Genomic DNA, 24540 nt, shown 5'->3' with positions numbered 1-24540 from the left:
GAGCAGGGGACTGAAGGGCTCTGACAGCCATGCTTCGGCCCCCCGCCAAACTCCCCAGCAACGCCCTTCACTTTCCCTCTTCATTCATTTCCAAGCTCCTTGTCCCCACGACCCCACTCCGCGCATGCGCACGCGTGACGACCGTTGCTCTCGGCCCCAGGGACCTGCGCGCGCACTCCGGCGAGTGGGGGCGGGCGGGCCGAGCCGGCGCTTCCGCGTAGGCGGCGTGGGCCGTGACGTCACCACGTCCTGGCGTCTCCACCGGGAGCGCGGTTGCCTGGGTGACTGGGAAAGCCGTTTCCGACCCAGCCGAGCCGAGGTCGAGGTGAGATGCCGGCTTTGCTTCCCCGGGGCCGGGCCGGGGATGCTGCCCCTCCCCCGGGAGCAGCCGTGACCTTGATCCTGAGGGGCCTCGTCAGCTGGGGCTCTGCGAGGGAAGGGCCGTGAGCCTGGGGGGCTTGCTCCCCTTGCCCGGCAGCCGCGCGTTCCCTGCCTTGCCCCCCCCCCCCCCCTCCCCCCCCCCCGCCCCCCCCCCCTCCCCCCATCCCTCCATCCCTCCATCCCTCCTCCCCCTCCCCCTGCCCACCCCTTCCTCCTGCTTTTACCTTTTCTCCTTTCCATTCTTCCCTCCTCCTCCCCTTGCCCATCCCTCCTCTGCCCTCTATCTCTCCTTCCTCCACTGTCCATCCCTTCTTCCTCCTCCTCCCCTAACCTACTCCTCCCTCTTCTTATCCTCCTTTTCTCCTTCTTTGTCTATCCCTCCTTCCTCTTCTTCCTCCTTGCCTCTCCTCCTTCCCCTTCCCTCTGTTTTATCCCCCTTCCTTTCCTCCCCTTTTCCTCCTCCCCTCCTCTCCCTCCTTTATTCCGTTGTTTCTATCCATCTTTCCTGTTCATCTCCTTCCCCTTTTCTTCTCTTCCATCCTCCTCTGCTACCCCCCGTTTTCTCCTTCTGTTTCCCTCTTCTCCCTCTTTCCATCTCTCCTCTCTTCATTTCTTTTCCTTCCGCTCCTTTCATCCTTCCCCACTTTCTTCTAGCTCCTCTTCCACTTCTCCATCTCTTCTCTCCCTCCTTCCCTTCATCCTCTTTCCTCATTCCCACCCCTTCCTCCATTCCCTGGGGTCTCTCCCTTTATCTCCCATACCCTCTTCTCTAGCCCTTTCCCCTTCTCTCCCTTCCTTTCCCCTTCCTTTTTCCTGAGACAGCTGATGGCAAAGTTAGCACCAGACCACTGGAATGTAGTCAGGAAGACCTGAGTTCAAATTTGGCCTCAGACACTTACTAGCAGTGTGACCTTGGACAGGTCATTTGACTGCTATTTGCCTCAGTCTCAATTATAAAATAGGGATAATAATAGCACTTATCTTGTGGGTTGTTGTGAGGATCAAATGAGATAGTATTTGTAAAAAAGCATTTAGCACAGTGCCCAGTACAGAGGAGGTGCTGTATAGATTCCCTTCCTTTCCTTATTCTTCCTCTTTTCTTTTCTCCCCCTCCTTCTCTGCCTTTTGCCTTCTTTCCCCTACCCTTCTTTCTGTTTTCCTCATCTCCCATTCCCCTTCCTCTCTTTTCTCTTCCCCTTCGATTCCACCTCTTCCCTCCTGCTTTACTTCTCCTTGTCTCTCTCTCCCTTTCCTCTGCACCCTCTAAGCCCTTCCCCTCTTTCCCTCTTTTGTCTCTTACAGGCTGGGTTCTCTCTAAAAAAGATCTCTCCAGAGTCATGAGGCATCTCTATTCACACTCCCCCTCCACAGTCTGTTATTGCCAGTGGTCCTTGAGGAAGGGCTAAGATTATGAGGTTTACAGAGTGCCCTCAGGCACCATTTTTTTTTAAAGCCTTACCAATTTTCTGGCAGACCTGGGAACTAAGCAGAGCACTTGGCCCTCCCAAGGAAGATGTTTAGGCAGGAATAGCCCACACTTAGCCCACTGGGGTTAGGAAGAGTATTAGAAGTGAGATGAACTCAGTGATAGCTTCTGGGCAGCTCTTTGGGTCTCTTCCCCACTGTGTGATGAGTTCAGACGAAGCCCCCCAAGCATGGAGGGATGCTTGACATGTCGTCAGACAGTGGCCTGGCAAGTAGAAAGGACTCTGGGCTCCCTCGATAATTGCCTTGTTAACACAAAGAGGAGAAGTTCTTAAATCACCGTTTTTGGGTTCCTTTCCATTCTCCCCCTAGCAAATGTCCCAACCTGTTCTCCTCAGGCTGCCAGCCCAACTCAGCCTTTTCACTCTGGGCCGGTGACCACCTTCCTGCCTCACTAAGAAGATGGGGACTGATAGGAACCCTCTCCCCATCCTCACAAATTCTCTCCAAGCCTCACTCACCCTTTTGTTCTTCAGTCTCTGAGCCTAAAATTTCCTTCCTCCTTGCCATGGTTACCCTACCACCTTCCAGGAGACACCCTGGTCATCCTGTTTTGTATCTGGCCACTGGGCCCAGATGACTCTGGAGGAGAAAGTGAGGCTTGTGACTCCACACAGCCCTCCCTCCCTCACTTAAATCTCGTTCACTCGCAAGTCATGGCATCACCTCCCTGATGTCATGGTCCTCTGAGAGAATGAAGGATAAACAACAACAACTACCACCACCACCTTCTGAGCATTTATTAAGCATCTACTACTACCGGCAAAGCACTGTTCTAGTCACTAGGGACACATCAAGCAAGCAAACAAACAAAAACACCCAAAGAGTTAGTTTCTGCCTTTAAGGACCTTTTAATTTCTTGTGTGTGTATGTGTGTGTGGGTGATGGGAAGTGGGCAAATGAGTCCTCATAGCAGAGAATCCCTGTTCTCCTTCCTCCTCTGGCCCTGGGCCCAGGCGGCTGCATCAGTAAAGCCTTCCCATATCTCCAGTCTCACCTGTCCTCTTCCTATAAATACATGCACATCTTCTCTGTCCTTATTATCAGTTAGCTACTGTCCTGAAGTTTTTCTCTGCCAAAAGGCAAAAATATTGAAAAGGCAATATTTATTTCTGCCCCTGATAACTCCTCATGTGGTGGCAGTCCCGACTTTTTTTTTCTTTTTTTAGGCAATTGGGGTTAAGTGACTTGCCCAGGGTCACACAGCTAGTAAATGTCAAGTGTTTGGTCTGAGGCCAGATTTGAACTCAGGTTCTCCTGACTTCAGGGCCAGTGCTCTGTCCACTCCGCTACCTAGCTGCCCCTCAGTCCTGACTTCTTGACGGCCATGTCAGAAGCTTGAGGCCCCTGGCAGGTTTTGCCTCTGGAGAAGCAGTGTGACTTGGAGCCAAGAAAAGCTAGTTTGAGGCTGGGGTGGCCCCTACTGTGTGACCTCAGGCAGGCAAGTCGATTACCTGAACTACCACTTCCTCATCTGTAAAATGGGCATGATAATGGTAGCCTGTAGTACCTGACCCACAGGCCTCTTGTGAACATCAAATGAGGTGATGTTTGCAAAGTGCTCTGCCACTTGAAAGCATTCTTTCTCTCATATATATGTGTGTGTGTATATATGTATATATATATAAAATGTATATATACATATACATATATGTGTATATATACATATATACACCACATATACATAAATACATATATACACATATATACACACATACACACACCACACACATATATATACACATATATATGTATATGTATATACACACACACATACACATCTATCTATGTATTACCAAGTGGAGAAGGCATCCTGTGAGGCCACCATTTTGAATTATATCTTTGTTCCCCCAGGACCAGCCTAGTTAAGGTCAGAGAAGATCATAATAACAATAACTAACATTTATGTAACACTTTAAGGTTTGAAAAGCTCGTTATGTGTATTATCTCATTTGACCCATATAATATTCCCGTGAGATAGGTGCTATTATTATTATTCCCGTTTTACAGATGAGGAAACTGAGGCAGACAGGTTGTGACTAGTTCAGGGTCTCACAGCTAGTAAGCATCTCAGGCAGGATTTGAACCCAGGTTTTCCTGACTCCTCAGGTCTATGCTGTATCCATTGTGCCATCATTCAGTTTGACTGTGATTTTCAACCGCATGAAATTTTCAACCAAAGCAAGTCTGGTACTGCGTTGTAGAGGGATTGTATTGGTCCCAATCCGTATTTGTAGTGGGAGTTCCCATATCTACAAGACAACAGATCTCTGAGGGACTGAATTAAGCCTCTTCTCCTTTGGCTTTCTTGCCACTTTTCCCCCCTTGGTTCTTACTACCTTACGGAAGCTCTCTCCAGTGACATCCTCATCTCCAGATCTCATGGTCTTGCTGAAGTGTTCATCCTTGACCTCTCTGCAACATCTGACGCTGTTCATCTTCTTGAAATGTTCTTCCCTTAGCTTCCACTATTCTGGTTTCCTCCTACCCATCCTGACTGCTCCATCTCTGTTTCCATCAATGTTTCCTCTTTTCCCACCCCCATAAATAGAACTGTTCCCAGAGTTTCTGTCTTAGGCTTTCTTCTTTATTTTCTGCAGTGTCCCTTGACTCTGATTTAGGGGGAAAAGTGCTGACCTTGAGGTCCAAAGACTTGAGTTGGAGTCCTGTCTTTGCTGTTTATTGGCTGTGTGACCCTGGGTATTTATCATCTCAGAGCCTCCCTTTCCTTATCGCTTAAATGGAGATTAAAATACTTGTAGTACCTACCACCTAGGATTACTTTAAGGAAAGAGCTTTATAAACCTTAAAATACTATAGGAATGTGGATCATTACTATTACCTCATCTATTCCTACCCTTTTAACTATCTGTCACTTTTTTGCAGATCATTCCTAAATCTCTTTATGTGCTGCCCCAGTGTCTCACTACAGTCTCAACGTGCCCCCAACAGAACTCACTGTTTTCACCCTTCAGCCAGCTCATCCTCTTTGTTGTTGTTCAGTCATTTCCCATCTGGGGTTTTCTTGGCAAAGATACTGCGGTGGTTTGCCATTTCCTTCTCCAGTTCATTTTACAGAAGAGGAAACTGAGTGACTTATTCAGGGTCGTACAGCTAGTAAGTGTCTGAGTCTGGATTTGAACTCAGGTCTTCCTGACCCCAGGCTCAGTCCTCTGTCCACTGCAGCGCCACCTAGCTGCCCTACCCAGACTTGAAGCTTTGGACGTAAGTCCTTTCTCTTCACCCTTCACACCCAAACACTCTCTGACTTGTGTTGTTTCTATGTCACAATTAGCTCTTTCAGTCTATCCCATTTTCTCTATTCCTACGGATACCATGCAAGGCCAGGCCCACATTACTTTAAAAAATGTTTTATTGATGTCCTTTGTCATTATGTCACAGTCATTTCTGGGAGGAAGAAAAGCCTGAACCTTCCCTTGAAAGAACAATAAAAGGAGTTGAAAAAAAAAAAAAAGCAAAGCACCCAGGACAGTGACACTGCATACAGCATTTTGGCCTGGCTCCTTGTTGCTGAATTTGGCCGCTTATCTATTGGGGAATCCCTGTTACTTCTTGGTGGGCTGTTGCAATAGCATTGAGAGCTGCTTCCTGCCCCTTGGAGAACGTTCCTCTTTTACAGCCTGGCCACAGTAATTTTGCTGAAGCTTTCAGAATCTTTCATTGATTTCCTATTGCCTCTCAAATGGTGTCCTTGCCCCAGTCCAACATTTCTAGCCTTATTTTTCTCTTCTTCCGTAAATGTATTTGGTTCTCTGGCTAAAATGACTACTCTTCCCTGATGGTGACCCACCTTTCACTCCTCGGGAACTTTGTTAATCCTATCCCCTTTCTTTGAAAAACCTTCCCAGCCTTGTGACTTAGAGTCCTGGCCATTCCCCAAGGCCCAGCTCAAAACACTCTCCTCTTTATGAAACTTTCTTTAGGCCTGTCAGCTGAACTGGAGGTCTCCCACCTTGAAACCTCCATTATACTTTCTTTGTATCTCTCTTGTGAAACTTCCACTCAGGCTTGTATTGGAATGATTTGTGTATCCATCTTAACCTGTCCTTTCAAGTCTAAGCTACTTGACAACAAGAATTGTGTCTTCTTCTTGTGTCTTTTTTGAACACCAATGATATTTATTGAATGTATGAATGAATTTTCCTCTGTTGGTATAGTGGTATCTTGTAGTATCTTGACCACACTGTTTGAATATGCGTAGAGCCATTTGTGAAGGCATTCTTATAGAGAGATGTATAATGTAGAGTTACAATAAGACATGCTTTATCACCATATTTTCATGCTAACAAAAGATTGTTGAAAGGTATTTGGCCAATAGATATCTATAACTATATATCTATATCATATCTGAGATATAAATATAATATACCATGCCACAGAATACCTTCTGAGGTCAAATAAAGTCATAAGGAGTTCCTACTGATATTTCTAGTTAAAAAAACCATTAAAGGGGCAGCTAGGTGGCGCAGTGAATAGAGCTCTGGCCTTGGAGTCAGGAGGACCCGACTTCAAATCCAGCCTCAGACACTTGACACTTACTAGCTGTGTGACCCTGGGCAAGTCACTTAACTCTAACTGCCTAAGCAAAAAAACAAAAAATAAAAAACCCATTAAAGAGTCAAAATAATGTATCAAGCTCATATTGAGAATCAGTATATAATGATTACAGGAAGAAAAATATTGTTAGTATTTGTCTTGTTAATTTTCCATTCTAACAATAGATTGTCATCCATGGCCTGATCTGTTGTTATATGTTAATGTCAGTTTGTTCTGAGATGTTAAAAGAGAATGATGACAGATTCTGTTGTAGTCTATATGGAAGGATAGCATGCTAATATTATACTTTTTTCACAATGACCTTGAGTAGTTAGGAAGGGTGTTGGTATTAACAAATGAAATAATGAATCCTCTTCCCCCAATGGTAGCAAACATCTGAATAATATAAAAGGACCCAAAATGCTGCTAAGGCGAGAACAATATTTGGATAGTAATTGATCTGTGGAGCATGTGGGCAAGGGGTTCTGTTCCCTTGGCCAGTGGTAGGAAGAGGGAAATACTAAAAAAAAAAAAAAACCACAGCAACCACCTTCCCCAGTCTTGAGAACATTCTGACCTTTTGAAAGATTAATAGAGAACTAAAACCTTTATTAGGGAATAATTATCAAATAACAATCTATTAAAGGAAAATGTTTGCATTAAGAGATTATCCTTCTTCCAGTGATAAGAAAATATTGGCAGTCTTTGATGCATTGACAAAAAGGCCTCTTGCCTACTCTCTGTGTATTTTTTTGGCACAAATTTTAATGGAAGAAACTGAAATATAAATATTTTGACTTTTACTTTTTCATTAAAAAAGTATGCCAGAATAAACTGTCATCCCTATCATCCACTGGGTTAAAGTACTATGTTTAATCATTGTTTTACTAGTAACTTTTTCAGAAATTGACTTTCAAAATGAAACAAATATATCTGTATATATATGTGTGTGTGTATATATATATATATATATACACTTGTATATGTTTAAAGTTTAAGACATTGATCTCTGTTCTCTATTCCTAAGCAAGTAGTGGTTAGCCATTACTAAAGAAAATACTTTTAGGCTGTCAAATCCCTCAGGAAGGGATTAGCAATGTCTTTAAAGAGTGGAACTCATGAGAGCACATTGTTTACTCGGCAGAGCAACTAGTAACACGATTTTTCCTATGATTTAGGCATAACTAGGTATTGTGAGAAAACCACACCAGCATCTCCTGACTCAAGGTCAATGAAACTTCTGCTGAAATAGTGATTTTATAGAAACACATCCTCAGAAATTCCCACAAATTTATATTTGCTGCTTAACTTTCCCCTCAATTAGTTAACACATGTCTATGATTATCAACGTTTTTTAGGTATTCACCTTCTGACTTCTGTAAGTGTGTCTGGGAAAGTATGGACCGGCATATTCCTATACACGCGTTGCCTGAAGAAATCCAGAAGGTATGACATCTGATTGTTCCATCTAGACATTAGGAATGTTTTAGAATTAGAAGAAGTAATTTGTGCGGGAAGCCTCTGAGTCATGGAAGGGTTTTTAATAAGGAGTATGGATATGGCACTTAGTTATATATCTATAAACAATCTACAAGCTACATTTTTGTCAGGTTGTTTTTTACGGCTTTATAGAAGAGAGGCCAGTTACAGGAGTTGACTTGGTTGGCCCTTTTTTCATGGCTCGATTTGCTCCGACCTCCCAGGCAGTCCCAAGTCCTTGGATTCAGCTGCAGGCCAAAGGGTTATTGTCAACCTTTTCATACTTTACTGTGATAGATCTTCGTACTTTAGTTAAAAACTGTAATGAACTCTTCATACACTGTTATGGATTCAATCCCTTTGTCTTTTCACGGTCCCTTCCTTTGCTAACATCTTGGTTGCAGATATCCTGTTTCTGCTTCCCTAGTTGTCACACAGCCAGTAATATGGTTGGAGCTAGAGGCCCAAGCCCAAGACTGTGTTCTGATGTCTCTCAGATATCAGAATGCTGCGTTTAAACCGTGGCACTGAATTTGCTTTTCCTCTTTGTTCAAGCAGAGGACGGGAGCAGAGCGAAGAAGCGGGGCTAGGCTGCTTAGGCATCATTTCAAAGTAGAAGGGTGATCCTGCCCTCTTTCCTTCCGGGAGTAATCAGTCAACAGGAAGCACTTGGACAAGCCCAAAGAATGAGGGTGCTGGAAAGCTTTACAGATAAGCTTTTCTCTTAGTTGATAGGAGGGCATACTGTGTGTTCAGAGCACTGTTCTAGGTACAGCAGAGATACAAAGACGGACCATAATGGTCCCAAAAGTTTGCAATCGAGTTATGAGAAAACCAGACAAAATTGAATGATGCCAGGAACTGTGTCGTTGAGGGGTACTGGGTAATAAATGTGTAGGAATTCAGGAGAAGCCAGGAGCTGTGTGGCTTGCTTCTTGAAAGGGATAGAAGCAGAGCTGAACGTTGAAGGGTGTTCAGGTGGGATTCGGGAGGCAGAGGGGAGGAAGGAGTAAGTTGCCAGGTCTGGAGTTGGAAGGAGTAGGGAGATGGGGTCATGTGAGGAAGGAGATAAGGTTGGAGAATTCCATTGGGACAGCTTCTGGCTCCAGAGGTCTGCTGTTCTTTAGCTAGGGGGACAGCCCTGTGGGAATGGCAGAATGAAAGTTTGCATTGTAATAAGCAGCCCTTAAGAATTCAGTTCCTGTTTGGAAATAAAAGGCCGTGAAATCCACATCCAGCCGGCCTGCTTTCCTCAGGCTGTCTCCCATGGAGGGAGAAGGAAGAGCCGCAGGTTCCTGTTCCTGGGCCCCTTCTCTTAGAGTCATGTGTCTCCTGTCCACCGACAGGCAGTGTCTTATGTGAAGGCCTCAGTGTGCTAAGCAGGAGGACTGCCAGACCAGCTTCCCTGGTTAGACTTAGTGTTTACCTCTCCATCCCAATAGAGTCATCCGGTTTTGTGATCTCTCCAAAGTTATTGGGTCTGCCACCTGTCTCCACCTTCTTGGAGAGCCCTTGCCAGCGGCAGCTACAGCCACAGCCCCCGGGTCAGAACCACACCCAGAGTCGTATAAGTAGAGTGGCTTTATTGTGATTTGATAATACTGTTTAAGTTTTAGTAGATTGATAGCTGAAATGAAAATGTCTTTTCCCTCAGCAAAGTAGCAATTTTAAAATCCTTTGAGAAACAAGAATAGTATTCTTATTAGCTAAGTTGTTTCTCTGTAGTTTTTTTTCCCACCAAAGGTACATATTTATATGTAAATTAAAAAAACCTTGAAAAACATGTGCTGCTTATTTAGCAAAATTGAACCAGGCCTCTTCCCTTTAAAATTGGTGACAAAATGAATGTTTGTCATGGGCTTTTTGCCCCAGGAGTTCTTTATGAGCCTGGTACACAAAGTAAAATCAAGTGTCTCGAGTTGTTTATTTTGCCAAACAGAAGAGGTGGTGTGAGTGCTGGAGAGCAGCCTGTTCTTTTGGGATAACAATCCCTTTTCCTCCCTGTAACAGCTCATTTTGTCCTCTCTCAGTAAAGTAATTTTAGGCCTGTGGAACTTTGAAATTTATTCAGAATAACAGTTTTATATTTCTGAGCACAGATGGTGACTGCCAGAAGAAATAAACTTAATTTTCCAGGTTGTTCTGGGCCACTGTAGAGAGGGTCAGATTTTGTGTTCGGTCAAAAAAGAGGGAAAATAAAATGAAGATGATGGTCGGAACCCTGGCTCTAGTGTCCTGGCAAGAAAGGTGTGATGTTTGGTTCTTGGGTTTTGTTTTTGACAAATCATTTAAAACAGAAATTTTAACAGAAAAAAAAAAAGGAAAAGCAACCTTATACATTTTGAAAACTTCTCTTGCACAGCCTGTATTTACCCTCTTCACAATTGGTTATTTTGGTTTCTGTGGATTTCTTTGTTATTTTTCTTTGTCTTTGAACTATTTTTCCTTTAAATTTTTTTCTTCTTCATCGCCAAATTATACTTTCAAATGATATTTTATTAGAATGAATGCTATTTTCCAGATGTTGACTTTTAAATCGATGCTTAATGTTGATGGGCATGTGACGTTGGCATCCCAGGGAATATGAGGTGTCTTGGTCTTTATCGAATGTTTTGGAGACTTTGGAGAGATCATGGACATGCTCCAGGAGAGGGTTGGGAGTCATTTTCACATCTCCAGCACTGGGCTGGGGGGTGACAGGCTGGGAAAGAGGAGAAGACTCTGCTGTGTTGGCTCAGAGAGGCCACCCAGTATATGTATTTAGAGAACAGCGTGGCTGGGAACCTAGGATTTACCAGGGAGCTCCATGGCCTGGGACAGTTCCTTTCACCTTTCTTTAGCCAGTAAATGAGGAGTTTGGGCTCTTGGATCTCAAAGGTCACATGACCTTTCTCTGAATCTGAGCTGCTGCTTCTGTAAAATGAGGAAGTTGTCCTGGATAATAATAACTGGAATATCTTTAGATGTTTTTGAATCACCTTACGTTGACTCAAGAAATTTAAGCCTCATTACAAAACTATATGAGACAGAAATTGTTATTTCAGCCCATTTTACAGATAAAAGCTTAGAAAAGTTAAGTGATCCACCGCCAGTCACACAGCTAGTAAGTATCAGAGGGAAGGTTTGATTCCAGGTCCTCCTGACTCTACTCTCGAACTCTTTCCCCTAGTATTTAGTAGTCCAAGCAGTTTATAGGGTTTCTTTCATTTTTAAAAACTATAATTTTTATAATCTTACACACTTCTTGAGTCCAGGGCTAAGGACTGACTGGTTGAGGGGAAGATTGCAGTCTCAAGGGGTGTATGGCCTCGTTACCTAAGAGTGGAGAATAGAACTGGACGATTATAGATTGGAAGGGACCTTGTATACCTTCTAGTCTTACTACCTAATTCTACAGATGGGCCAGAAAGCTCAAGAAATTTGTTCATTCTTATGACCAGTTAGTGGCAGAGGAGGCAGGATTAGAACCTGGGTCCTAACTCCCTGGCCAATTACTCTTTTTGCTGTGAATAGTGACACCCCCTCTGTCCCTGGAGAAGGCCTTAGCCCCAGGGAGGCAGGAAGGCTACATTTTCTGGGGGCTGAGGGGCTTGGCATGTCAGGGGAAGGGAAAAAGAAATCTATGCTGTAAAAGGCATCTCCATGGTTTCTACTTCTGGTAATAAATAAAGTAAGTGGTTGAATAGACCCACTTTGATTAATAGAGGAATTACTTAATATCTATTAATATTACATATTAGTATCTCTGGGTCAATACTTTTAGCGCTTATTGCTTTCTAATTGCTGAAAGTGACTATCATCATTTATATAGAAACATTTACTTAATTATGACATTTGCTTTGTAAAATAAGTTTGTACTGAACCACCCACATTGGTGGGAATTTTCTTTAAGTAGCTGTTTATTTGACTTTTCCTTTCTCCTTTTTCACTTGGAAAGAATTGCGTCATATTACCCACGAGGAGCTCGGGTGGCCATTGTTGAACCCACCAAGGGATTTTTGAGGTTTTTGCTGCCTTCCAAGAGAACTAGCACCTCGATAGAGAGCTTATAATTGCACAGATTCCTGAGGAAGCTCCTGAAGGCTCATAGGGTCAGCTGTATCCATTAATTCATTGGACTAACAATGACTTGGAACTTAAGATAATTATGTTTATTTAAACTGGTAAATCCTAGTTTCTTGGTATGCTTGGAAAAGATGAATATTCCTCTGTATCACACAACCTAGCTGGGGGTACCCCAAGCTTTGCCCAGGGCCCTTTTTCTTAAATCTTTAGACTAGGGATTCTTAACCTTTTTTGTGTCATGGGCCCCATTTTTTGGGCTGGTGAAGCCCATGGAGTAATGTTTCTCTTTTTATTTTTATTTTTTTTATTTTGTAAATATTATTTTGATTTTTCCAATTACATGTAAAGATAATTTTCAACATTCATTTTTTATAAGATTTTGAGTTTCAAATTTTTTTCTCCCTCCTTCTCCCCCATCTCCCCTTCCCAAGATGACAAACAATCTGATGCAAGTTATACTTGTATAATCTTGTAAATATATTTCCACATTAGTCACGTAAAAGAAGAAAAAGAACAAAAGGGAAAAGCCACGAAAAACAAAACAAAAAAAGTGAAAATAGTCTGTTGCCATCTGCTTCCAGACTCTGTAGTTCTTTCTCTGGATATGGATAACATCTTCCATCATGAGTCTTTTGAAATTGTCTCAGATCATTGTATTTATTGCTGAGAAGGGCTAAGTCAGTCATAGCTGATCATCTCACAGTGTTGTTACTCTACAGTTTTCTCCTGATTCTCCCTTCACTCAGCATCAGTTCATACAAGTCTTTCTAGGTTTTTCAAAGGACTGTTTTTAAATGCATAAAGTAAAAATATATAAAATTTCAAAAGAAGCCACTTCTATTGAAATACAAATATCTTTTCCAAATCACTAAAATCAAGAGAAATGAACATCAAAACAACCCCAAGGTTTCACCTCTTAACACTCTACAAATTTTGAAGGATGGAAAATATAGGGTTAATGAGTGTTGGAAGGTTTGTAAGGAGATAGGCGCTCTAGTACATTGTTGGTGGAGCTGTGAATCAGTACAACCATTGTGGCAAGCACTTTGTAATTATGCAAATAAAGCAATTGATATGTCCATAATCTTTGACCAGTGACTCCAAGGAAGCCATCCATAAGAAGAAAGTCACCATATACACCAGAATATTTATAGCAGCACTTTTTGTGATAGCAAAGAGGTAGAAATAAAGTAGATGCCCCTCGAATAGGGAATGGTTAAAGCAGTTAAGGTACATGAACATAATGGAATATGACCATGCCGGAGGAAATGATGAATGTGCTGAATATAGAAAAGCATGCAAATGGCTCTGTGAACTGATGCAGAGAGAAGTCAGCAGAGCCAAGAAAGCCATGTACACAGTGGCTACAGCAAGTAGTAAGTGGAAACGATGCCTCCCTCCAAAATCCAAAGTGAATGTAACAAAGTCACAAAGATCAAGCAGGACTCTAATGAAGAAATATGAGAGAATGCTCAACCTATCCATTTGCAGAGGCAGGAAATCCGTAAGCACTGAATATTAATCATGTTTTCAGTTTTTGACGTATTGATCAGTTTTAGGGTTTTTCTTCTTTTTAGTCTTTAAAAATGTTATTTGTTATATGGGATGGCCCTTTGGGAAGGAGAGAGGGATGCTGGGTGAAAATGGTGATGTAGAAGAACAATAAAATCAATAAAAAGCTTATTTAAAAAAAAAGAAATACAATTACCAAAATATTTCAGGAACCAAAGTCACAGGCATAAGAACCCCTGATATGTTATAAAATTAATAAGAAATTTGTTGTTATATAATAAATTACAGTGCGGACCCACTTAGCAGTCTGGTGAAGCATGTAGACTACCCTTCTTAGAATAATGTTTTAAAATAAAAATAAGTAGGATGACAAAGTTAACCTACTATATTCAAATATGGTTATCAAAATATTAAAAAAATTAAACAAATCAGGGCAGCTAGGTGGCGCAGTGGATAGAGCTCCAGCCTTGGAGTCAGGAGGACCTGAGTTCAAATTTGGCCTCAGATGCTTGAGACTTACTAGCTGTGTGACTCAACCCCAATTGCCTCACCAAAAAAAAAAAAACAAAAAAAAAAACAACAAAAAAGTAAAACAAATGCCAGACTTCAGTCACAGAGAACTTTCTGATTTGTGTGGGCAGAAGAAGTTCCTCACTGGGATCTCTCTTGCCGTAGAGATGAAATCAAAGATCCCGTCCCTTCTCCTCTTTCCTTTCCTACAAATAAAAGGAACATGCTTAAACCGAAGAGGTGATTCAGTCTCTTAATGTTGTAATCCGAGGTGGTTCCAGAGGAAAGCCTATTCTCCCAGGCTTCTACTATAAATCTGAATGTATCGATTGGTTGTACCTTTACATTGGGGATTCAGAAATATTTTTGCTAATGAGTCAGAGAATGCCCTCAGGTATGAAAACAAGTATTGTGATAGGAAATATACTTGGGGCAGATACTTAGGTAGGGACAAGTTTGTGAATATGAATTTCATAGTGAGGTGAATATGTATGGAAGCTTCCTACTATCCTGGCCTATGGCTTAACCAGCCTAGGACAACCACGTAGCAACCTTTCATTCCTACAAACTTTGAGTGGTTGAAAGTGCTTGAGAATGAGCTCCTCTGGTGGCTTGACCTTCAGAGCATGACTGGAATCCCAAAGGACAGGGTCCACAATTGATTCTTAAATCGAATCATCAGTATTATTGATAAGGGACAGATCAACCTTATGGGGCTTCCTGCCGTCTAATATCTTTTCAAATATAGCCCATTAAAGAATGCAGATACTCCTGGAAGAATTAATACATGAAGCTGCAGTCAGCAATCATTCACTGCTCAGTCCAAATTAGTTAATTAGATGTATTTCTTTCTTGAATGCTAGGTGAGAACAGGGTGAGGGTTTTTTGGTTGAGCAAGTGGAAGGAGGAGAGGTACTGGACCATGGGGCACAGTGGCTTAGGACCTCGGTGACCAGTGTGAGGCCGCTGGGTGCCTAGAATGGTTGGGTTCAGAAAACAGAAGTGAGAGATTATCAAAGATAAGTTTCACTTGCTTTCAATGTTGCCAAGCTTTGTATCTGAAAAAGAGGCGTGCACCGAACAGCTGAAGTTCTCAAAGCACAAACAGAGCATTAAAACGGCATATTGGGGATTTTATTTTCAAAAGCTCATTTGCTGGGGATCCTGCCTCCTCCAAAGGGCATCACGGAAAAGGCATAACTGCCCGGCGGCTCCAGCTCATCCTCTTGTAACAGCATAGTGCAGCCCCCTTTCTTTGCTTCCCGTATATGCTGACAAGCACTTGTTGGAGAGCGAAGCCAGGAATAGGTTTCCATAGACTCCCGACAATTTGACTTCGCAATTTACCTTATTGGATAAAGTAATTATAGTCTATCATGTCTTTTTTGTCTGAGAAAAGCATGGAGTTTATTAGCTTATGAGGTGACTATTGAGTGAGTTAGAAAGCATGACAGTCTCCACGTCTGTTTGTAGTTTTACTGACAGAAAATTATGCAAAGTACATGGTGTTGTAGGAAGCTGTCATTTACTTAGCACCAGTGGCGCATTATCACTGAGAAATTTAGAGTAGTCTTGGACTTGTACAGAGTAGCACGGACTTGTATAGGAGAATCACTGGGTGTCCCTGGGCCTCAATCTCTTTATTTGTTCAGATCTCAGTGGTTTCCTCCAGCTCTAATATTCTGTAATCCTGTGATTCTAAATCAAGAGGCCCTCCGGCCTGATTGCTTTGTAATCCTTCTGATCGTAGTCAATAGCATTCAGTTCGTTTGAACTCAAACTTTTTTAAAGTTTGTGCTGTGAGTAACCACTCTCTTGGGTGCTAACGCAAAGTCAAATCAGACTTTGTCCTTCCTTTCAAGGAGCTCACATTTTAATGGGGGAGAGAATGTGCAGACAACTGTGGACATACAAGTTACAGAGACTATAAATGGAAGGTGTTCTTGGAGGGAAAAGCACTAGCAGTTGGGGGAGGGGGGGCATGGAGAGAAGGGATGTGATAGGCCTTCTGAAGAAGTGGCAGCAGTCAAGGAAGCCATGAGGAGAAGGCTTCTGGGATGGGGGGGAGGCTGCTAGTGAAAAGATGGGAAGCAGGAGGTGGCTGACTTATGGAGGAGCAGCAAATAGGCCAGTAGAGCTAGAATGGAACGAGGGTGGGTGGGGGCAGCAAAGTGTAAGAAACTGGAAAGATGGGAAAGCCTTTGAATGACAAACTAAGAAGATTATTGAGTAGGGAGTGATTTTCATTGTCTTAGCACCCTACTTCTTGCTTTCTTCAGACTAGACTATAATTATCCTCTGTACTGTATTGCTTTTTGCTCCGTAAAATGGCAGTAGAGTTTTCGAGCTTAGCTTTTTAGGTGATGGGTAGCGTGTTTCATCATTAGTCCTCTGGGATTGTGGTTTGTCATGATGCTGATCAAAGCCCCTAATTCTTTCAAAGTTGTTTGTCTTTACTGTGTCGTTGTCATTGTAGAAATTGTTCTCCTGGTCCTGTTCACTTCACTCTACATCAGTTCATGTAAATCTTACCAGGGTTCTCTGAAATGACCCCCTTCACCATTTCTTACAGCAGAATAGTGTTCCAGTCAGTCACCCAATCAGTAAATATTTAAATGCCTACTACTATAAGCCAGGCACTGTGTCAGGCACTGAGAATACAAATACAAATAAAAACAAAGACTGTCCCTGCCCTTAAGGAGCTTATACTCTGATGGAGGAAGACAACATGCAAAAAAGAAGCTGAAAAGGGGGAGGGGGTGGTACCTGGTAGTAGGGCATGATGGAGAATTCCAGAAAAGGCCAAAAGCTGTGTAGCTGGTGGGAGATAGAGAGAAGACTGTGCTGAACTCCCTCTTTAAGTAGAGGCCTTGGAGCCCATGGCCCTGCCCTCTGGCCAAAGGGTTTAAACAGGGGGGCAGAGTGTATTGATGAGGTGAGTAGTACAAGGCAAATTCAATCTTGTGGAATAGTGAGATTTCCCAGTGATGAGTTTCCTGGGAAAGGACGGCATGATGGAGAGGACCAAAGACATCCGAAAGCAGTGTAGACGTGCAGAATATTATAGACTGAACTGGGTTAGCCATCGCCAGTCCTGGACTCTCAAGTCCCTTTCTCTGCCACCTCAAAAAAAAAAAAAAAAAAGAAGCTATGGGTGTGTTTGCACATGCTTAGAGTTTGTTTTGTTTTGGAAATATCCCTCCCTGCACCTTTCCTCCCTCTAATTCCCTCTTCACCCTTCTTTTTGTTTCCCTGCTGAGTGACATGTAGCTCTTTACCCAACGTTTTGTGTTTGTCTGGCCGTTCTTCCCTCCTCTGACCAGTTCAGATGAGAATGAGGTTCAGGTGTCAGCAAGTGCCCCCCTCCCCTCCTTGTTTATACAGATGTCTACTTGCACACTCTGATTGTGTGAGATAATTTTCCCAGACCTTCTTTCCCTTCTCCCTCCAGTGTATTCCCCTTCCCCTCTCTTTCCAATCTTCTCTTGCTATCATCAAGACATAATAACCGTTCCCAGGCCTTGTCTAATTAGACTCCCTCTATGATTCCTGATGATGATAGGGTTCAGAGGACACACATAGATCATCTCTCCATACTTTAATGGAAGCAGTTTATCCTTGTGAACTGCCTTAGGATTGTTTCTTTGTGATTACCTTTTGTGTTTATAATAAACTCACATTTCTATATAGCTCTGGTTTTTCCATCAGGGAGGCTTGCAAGTCTCCTGTTTCACCAAAGATCCATTTTTTTCCCATGTAGGTTTATACTAAGTTTTTCTGGGTAAGTTATTCTTGGCTGTAAGCCTATATCCTTTGTCTTCTCCTTTCCTTTTGTTCTATTAAATAATTGTGACACAATTATATAATATTATCATATGACAAATAATGTATAATCTATTGCATAATAGATTATACTATAACAGTGTTATATAATGTTATATTTCAAACTCTCTGTTCCCTTATGGTGTTGGCTGCTAAATTGTGTGTGATCTTGACTGTGTTCCTTGGTACTTGAATTCTTTCTTTCTGGCTGCTTACAGTATCTTTTCTCTGACCTGGAAGCTCTGGGGATTTGAGCTATGATATTCCTCGAAGTTTTAATTTTGGGGTTTCTTTCAGGAGGTATAGATTCTTTCTGTTTCCAGTTTGTCCTCTGATCATAAGAGATCTTGGGAAGTTTTCTTTTAAGATTTCTTAAAATATGATATCTAGTCTCTTTTTTTCTGTTTTTGGTTTTCAGCTAGTCCAATGATTCTTAATTTTTTTTCTCTTCAATTTATTTTTCAGGTCAGTCATTTTTGCTATGAAATACCTGACCTTTTTCCCCACTCCCCCCTGCCCCCACCCCACCTTTTGACTTTGTTTTAATATTTCTCATTGTCTCATGAGGCCATTGGCTTCTAATCAGTCCATTCTCATTTTCAGGGGGTTTCTTACTGGGGCAAGCTTTTGTACTTCTTCTATGAAGATGTTATTTCCCTTTTGAGTCCTTTCTTCCATAACTCTAATTTCTTTTCCAATTTATTCCTCTAGCACTCTCATTTCAGTGCTTAGCACAGAGCTTGGCACATATTAGGCACTTAATAAATGTTTATTGATTGATTGATAAAACAATTAGGCTCTTAAAAAACAAAGAACAAAAAATCTCTTCATCTTTTCCAGGAATTCAAGTTGAATCTGTGCCCAAATTCCACACACAAAAAGCTGTGTTTTTCTTTGAGGCTTTGCTTGTAGATGTTTTGAAGTTATTCCCTTCTTTTGGATTTGTATCTTGAATATCCCTGTCACCATAATAACTTCTTATGGTGGCATACTCTTTTTGTTTGCTCTTTCTTCCGGGCTCTTTCCTAACTTCAGACTTGATTTTAGGGCTGGACTCTGCATACTTCTGGAGGGAGGATCTAGACTGGTCTGTTTGCTGTTTTCTTGGCATGTGGAGCATTGTGTTATTCCATGATGTCAAGGACAGCTCAGGCTGGTGACCTGTAAGGTTTTAGTGCCCCCAGTGTGGTCTGGTCCAGGGCAAAGTCTGACTGTTCCCCCCCTCCCCTGTCTGAGCTTGCTCACCACCCTCTTTTTCTTTGCAATGAGGGGGTAGTAATTATGGAGAGGAAAACCAAAGAAAGTAGAATGGAGGGAAATACATAGTTAATGATCCTAACTATGGATGGGATGAACCTACCCATAAAATGGAAGAGGATGGTTGAATGGATTAGAAAGTAGAGTCAAAAAATATGTTGTTTACAGGAAACATAGTTGAAACAGAAAAACTCATGTAGAATTAAAATAAGAGGCTGGAGCAAAATTCACTTCAATGGAAGTGAAAAGGGCAAGAATGGCAATTATGATCTCAGATAGGGTAAAGAAAAAAACTGACTTGATTAAAACAGACAAATAAGGAGACCACATCAAGCTGAAAGGCACCAATAAAGGTACAGTAAAGGTCATATCAATACTTAACATATATGCACTAAATAGCTTCGCATCTAAAAGTTGAGAAATTTTAAAGGGATAACTTTCCTTATACATATAAAGGTACATTCTTTCACGGTCATGTTGGGTCCTGATTATAGCTTGTTCTGCTGTTGTTTATGTACCTCTGGTCACTGTGGATTTATGATATTACACCTGGTTATCTGGATTTTCTAGTGACCTAGGTACAGGGAAATGTATATCATTTCACATCTATTTATACTATCCGTATAGAAGCAAAAGCTAGGTTTGGCCGGCCCAGTGGACTTCTGTGGCCTTCGTTTACTCTGAGGAGCAGGGTCACTTTGACCTTGGATCTCATCACAGATTTATCTTCATCCAAAAAGTACATGATACTTCTGGTAGTTACAGATAACTTTACCAAGGCTATACATTTCCTCCTTTGTCATAGTGCCTTTCATCTAGAATTCTTGTTTTTTCAAGGAACTTTCTGCATCTGTTGGCTTCTTGGTTAGGAGACCAAGGCCTTTAGTTCATGCCTTAGTTTAGGCAACTTTCTTCAAGGCCTTTTGAGTAAATATGAACTTCTCATCCTGATTCTACTTGGAAACACGGAGAGACAAATGTAATAGACTGAAATGCTGACCCATATTTCTGTGGGTATTGTACCTCCCGTAGACAGGTACCTCCTTGGATATAGCAGAACTTGTTTATAGCAGGGATGTCTCTGCTTCTACTTTGTAAATACCCTTATATGTGAATTATAGATCTGATTCAGTTTCACAAACATTTAATGAGTACTTGTTATGTGAGAGGCATGATTAATTTACCTACCCTTGCTATTTTTCAAGTATTTATTAGCCATAAACTATGATCTTGCAGAGACATCCAAACCTATCTGCAAACACTGTAATCTACCGGATGAAATAGGCTCGCCTGCCATCCTCAGGCATGGAGGATAGTCAGATCTTTGTAGGTGGGCGGCCTGTTACAATTACTCACCTAACTTTGTTTTTAAGTGCAGTGAACTATAAAAAATTAACAAATTATTTTTGAAATGTTTAATATTGCCTACATTACTAACTCAGTAGTATTTCAGAAATGCTTCTGTGAAAGGTATATCACACATTTCTCCTCTTCCGTCTATATTGTGCAGAATTAGACAAAGAGGTAAAATAATACTTATTTTAGCCCATCTTTTTGCTACCAATTATGATGAACCTCAAAGAATTAATTGAAAATTAAAAAAATCCAGGACTCCCATATATATTGCTTGCAATTCCAGGATTTGATTGGCAAAAAAAATGACCTAAGGACAATACGTAGAAACCCATCATTATGTCCATGTACTTCAACTGGGCAAAGATTGTGATTGAGGTGACCTACCCAATCCTTGGAAGCCTAGAACAAACTAAAAGGAAGAAGCTGGGTCCTCAGTTACTGGGGTTTTTTAAATCTCCTTTTGGACCCTCCTGTTAGAAGATACTGATTAATAGACTCTGGTCAGAAAACAGTCGGTACCCTTTGAATCCAAGAGCACTGTGCAGGCAGGGCTGGCTGGGGAGGCAGTTTTCAGAGCAGCTAATACATTGACTGCCACAGTCCTAGGCTCCAAAGAGCATCACTGCATTAGTTGGCACTGGACCTTTTCAGTGACCCTCTAGGCTTTCTGTTCACTTTCTCAGACCTTTGGACGAAGGGCTATATCTCTCTATCCTTGCCTTGCCACTGTATTTCATGATGATGATGATGATGATGATAATATTGACCCAAGCTGCCCAACTAGGCTTTTGCCTTGTGTATGATGCCCTGTAACCCAGCCTGGTGATCTTGAGACACGTGCTGCTTTGTGCAATACCGGATTTAGCGTTGACTCAAACATGGTAAAGAAATGACTTTGTAAATGGTTCACCTGTGGTACCCCCAAGCATAACTTTCCATTCAGCTCCCGTGATAAGCTATCAAGTCAAGACAAATCTAGTCAACAAGCATTTATGAAGATTTGATTATGTGCCAGGCCCAGTGCTAAGGGCTGGGAGTACGTATTCAAGCAGAAAGAGCGAGCCCATGTTTTCAATTAGCTTACATTTTAACGGAGGAAGGCAACACTTAAATCCCTTTGGGATGCAGGCCTAGTAGTGGTGTTGCTGGGTCAAGGATATACACGGTTTTGTAGGCCCCACTGGAGTTTGTCAACTGGCAAGTCCTTGTGCCAGTAGCTGGGGTCTTTGTATTTATCAAATAGATCGGTTTGCTTCTTTATGTTGTGTAACTAGTCTGTTCCACTGAGCACTATCTCTTTTTTTAAACCAACAACACATTGTTTTGAGAATTACTGTTTTACAGTATACTTTGAGATTGGACACTGTTAGGCCCCCTTTATTTTCCACTTGTTTTTATAATTTTCCGTGAGATTTTTGACTTTTTTTAACTTCATATAAATTTAATGTTTTTTCTAGTTTTGTAAGGTAATTGCTTTGTAGTTTGGCACAGCACCGAATAAGTAAATTAATGTAGGTAGTGTTATCATTTTTATTATGTTTACTCATTCTATCCATGAGTGATTCATATTTTTCCAATTAATTAGACCTGTCTTTAATTCTGTAAACAGTAGTTTGTATTTTTATTTCTACTATTCCTGTGTATGTCTTGGTAGATAGACTCCCAAGTATTTTATACAATTTGTAGTAACTTTAAATGGATTTTTTCTTTCTATCTCTTCCTGCTGGGTGTATTATTGGTATAATATAGAAATGGTGATGATTGGTGTGGGCTTATTTTATATCATTATAGTTTGCTGAAGTTATCATTTTGATTCATTTTTAGGGTTCTTTAAGTATATCATCCTATCATCTGCAAAAATTGATCAGTTCATTTCTTCTTTACTTATGTTTATTCTCTTAATTTCTTTTTTTTCTTCTTCTTATAGCCCTCATTTCTAGTACTATGTCAAACAGAAGTTAATAAGGCAATAGATATCTTTGTTTTTATTGAAAGGATTCTAGTTTATCCCCATTACAGATAATGGGAATAAATAATTAGGTTTTAGATCCATACTATTTATCACTTTAAGGAAAGGTCCATTTGTTTTGAGATTTTTGTTTTTTTTTTTTTTAACAGAAATTGATATTATATTTTGTCAAGTACAATATGTAATGGTATGACATAATCATATGCTTTTTATTGATTTATTAACCAACCCTGGATTCCTAGTAAAATTCCAAAGTGGTCTTAATGATATGTTGTTTTAGCCTCTTTGATAATATTTATTTAAAATTTCGCATTCTTGTTCAGTAGGAATATTGGTCTATAGTTTTGTTTTGTTTTGTTTTCTGTTTTGACTCTGCCTGGTGTGTGTGCATCAAGACAGTATCTGTACCATAGAGGGACTTTGGTTCTAGGAAGACAGAAGAAGGGAAATGTTCTGTTCTGATCAAAGGTCCTCGATTCAGCAAATAGAGGGCTCAGAACCTCTGGGTCACATATATAGTTTTATGATATATCTTACAGGATTTAGAAGAAACTTATGATAACATAAAATCAACTTTAACATATATTTTTTAAAATTCTACTTTTTTTGGGGGGGGGGGGGTGAGGCAATTGGGGTTTAGTGACTTGCCCAGAGTCACATAGCTAGGAAGTATTATGTGTCTGAGGCTAAATTTGAACTCAGGTCCTCCTGACTCCAGGGCCGGTGGTCTATCCACTCCGCCACCTAGCTGCCCCTACTATATTTCTTTTCTTTTCTTTTCTTCATGAAAAATACTTCAAGAATGAATCTTTCTTACTGACACAGTGGAAAAATAACTCTGAAGTTCTTTTCATAATTTGAAGTTTTTTTCTATAGGTTTTAATATGTGTCCATTTCTTTTTATTTCAGACAGATGTAGAAAATATAATAATAATGACAATTCCAGGCTATATTACAATATGTTTTTATCCTGTTCAACGTCCTTAATTAAAATTTTCTTTTCTGAATTCAAGTTTAAATTTTATTTTCTAGATGTCTCGTGATGAGACGGTCTGTAAATACTGCGGAGTCAGCTATCTGATCCTTCACGAATTTAAGCTTATGGAAGAGAAGATGAAAGCGATGGAAGCAGACATGAAGTTTTATCAAGGAAGCGTTGACCGGGAGAGGTCACTCCAAGAAAAGCTGCAGTCTCTTAACCAAGGTTTGCAGCGGTCCGAGGCTGATGGTAAAGCCCAAACAGAAAGGTTGGAACCTGTTAGCAATTTTTATTTTTCATATAAACAATCATTGAGCAAGTAAAAACAAGTTCAGAGAACAACTAGGCTTTGAATTCTTTACTAGAATCATTCCGTATCAGGTAGAATTTGTGTCTGCGTTTGCATTTATTAATAAAATCACAAATTTTACATACAGACCTGGATCATAATTATAATTCAGAATCTGGGTATGTCTTTACCACCTGGATAATTTGGAACCAATCAATATATAGTCCATGTAAATAAAAGAAGTTTTTTTTAGCCATCTTGGGGTGGGAGGAGGAGTGAGATGGGGTGAAAATTTGGAACTCAAAATCTTGTGGAAGTAAATGTTGAAAACTAAAAATAAATAAATTTATTAAAATAAATAAACGAATAAATAAAGTAAAAAAAGTTTTTTTTTAAATACATGCTTTTCTTTTTTAGTCATTATTTATTGCTGACAAGATTTTTCTTTGTAAGATTAGGTAATCTAGATGTGTAAAACTGCTGAAAATAGTTTTAGGATATTATTATTTTTGGAATGTGAATTGTCCATTTTCAAAGTATTCAAAAGCATTGGAACTAGTGTGAAGTTAGATCAGCTAGGGGAATGAGTTGCTCAGGTGATCGATGGGCTCTTGCCCAGCATTTAGTCCTGCCTGCTGGTGTTTGGGGGTGGGGGAGGGCAGGCCAAAGTGGGCATTAGGTCTTCTCATTTAACTCCCAGTGTTCTCACTACAGAACTGGGTCTTATTGAAATGTTTGCTTTTTAATACTTGTCCTTTCCCTTATGAATGCAAGTTATTATTAAATGTCATTGACTTCTATTATATATTTAGACTTACAATTTAATTTTACTCAAATAAATATTTGTTTTTAAATTGAGAACTCTTCCTGTTTAGTTTT

General features: G+C 40.8%; 1 protein-coding gene across 1 annotated transcript in view; it reads left to right on the top strand.

Moving 5' to 3' along the window:
* Nucleotides 1-246: 246 nt before the first annotated feature.
* Nucleotides 247-24540, top strand: part of LEKR1 (leucine, glutamate and lysine rich 1) — a 161485-nt gene continuing 137191 nt past the window's right edge. Inside the window, exons 1-3 of the mRNA XM_027876148.1 lie at nt 247-325; nt 7782-7869; nt 23426-23640. Coding sequence (XP_027731949.1) covers nt 7822-7869; nt 23426-23640 — 263 coding nt within the window. The 5' untranslated portion in view covers nt 247-325; nt 7782-7821. The remainder of the gene's footprint in view (nt 326-7781; nt 7870-23425; nt 23641-24540) is intronic.

This window comes from Vombatus ursinus, unplaced genomic scaffold (assembly GCF_900497805.2).
Source record: "Vombatus ursinus unplaced genomic scaffold, bare-nosed wombat genome assembly UNPS02014810.1, whole genome shotgun sequence".
In the NCBI taxonomy this organism is placed as follows: Eukaryota; Metazoa; Chordata; class Mammalia; order Diprotodontia; family Vombatidae; genus Vombatus; species Vombatus ursinus.
Note: the sequence above shows the minus strand (reverse complement) of the source record. Positions and strands in the feature narration are given on the sequence as shown.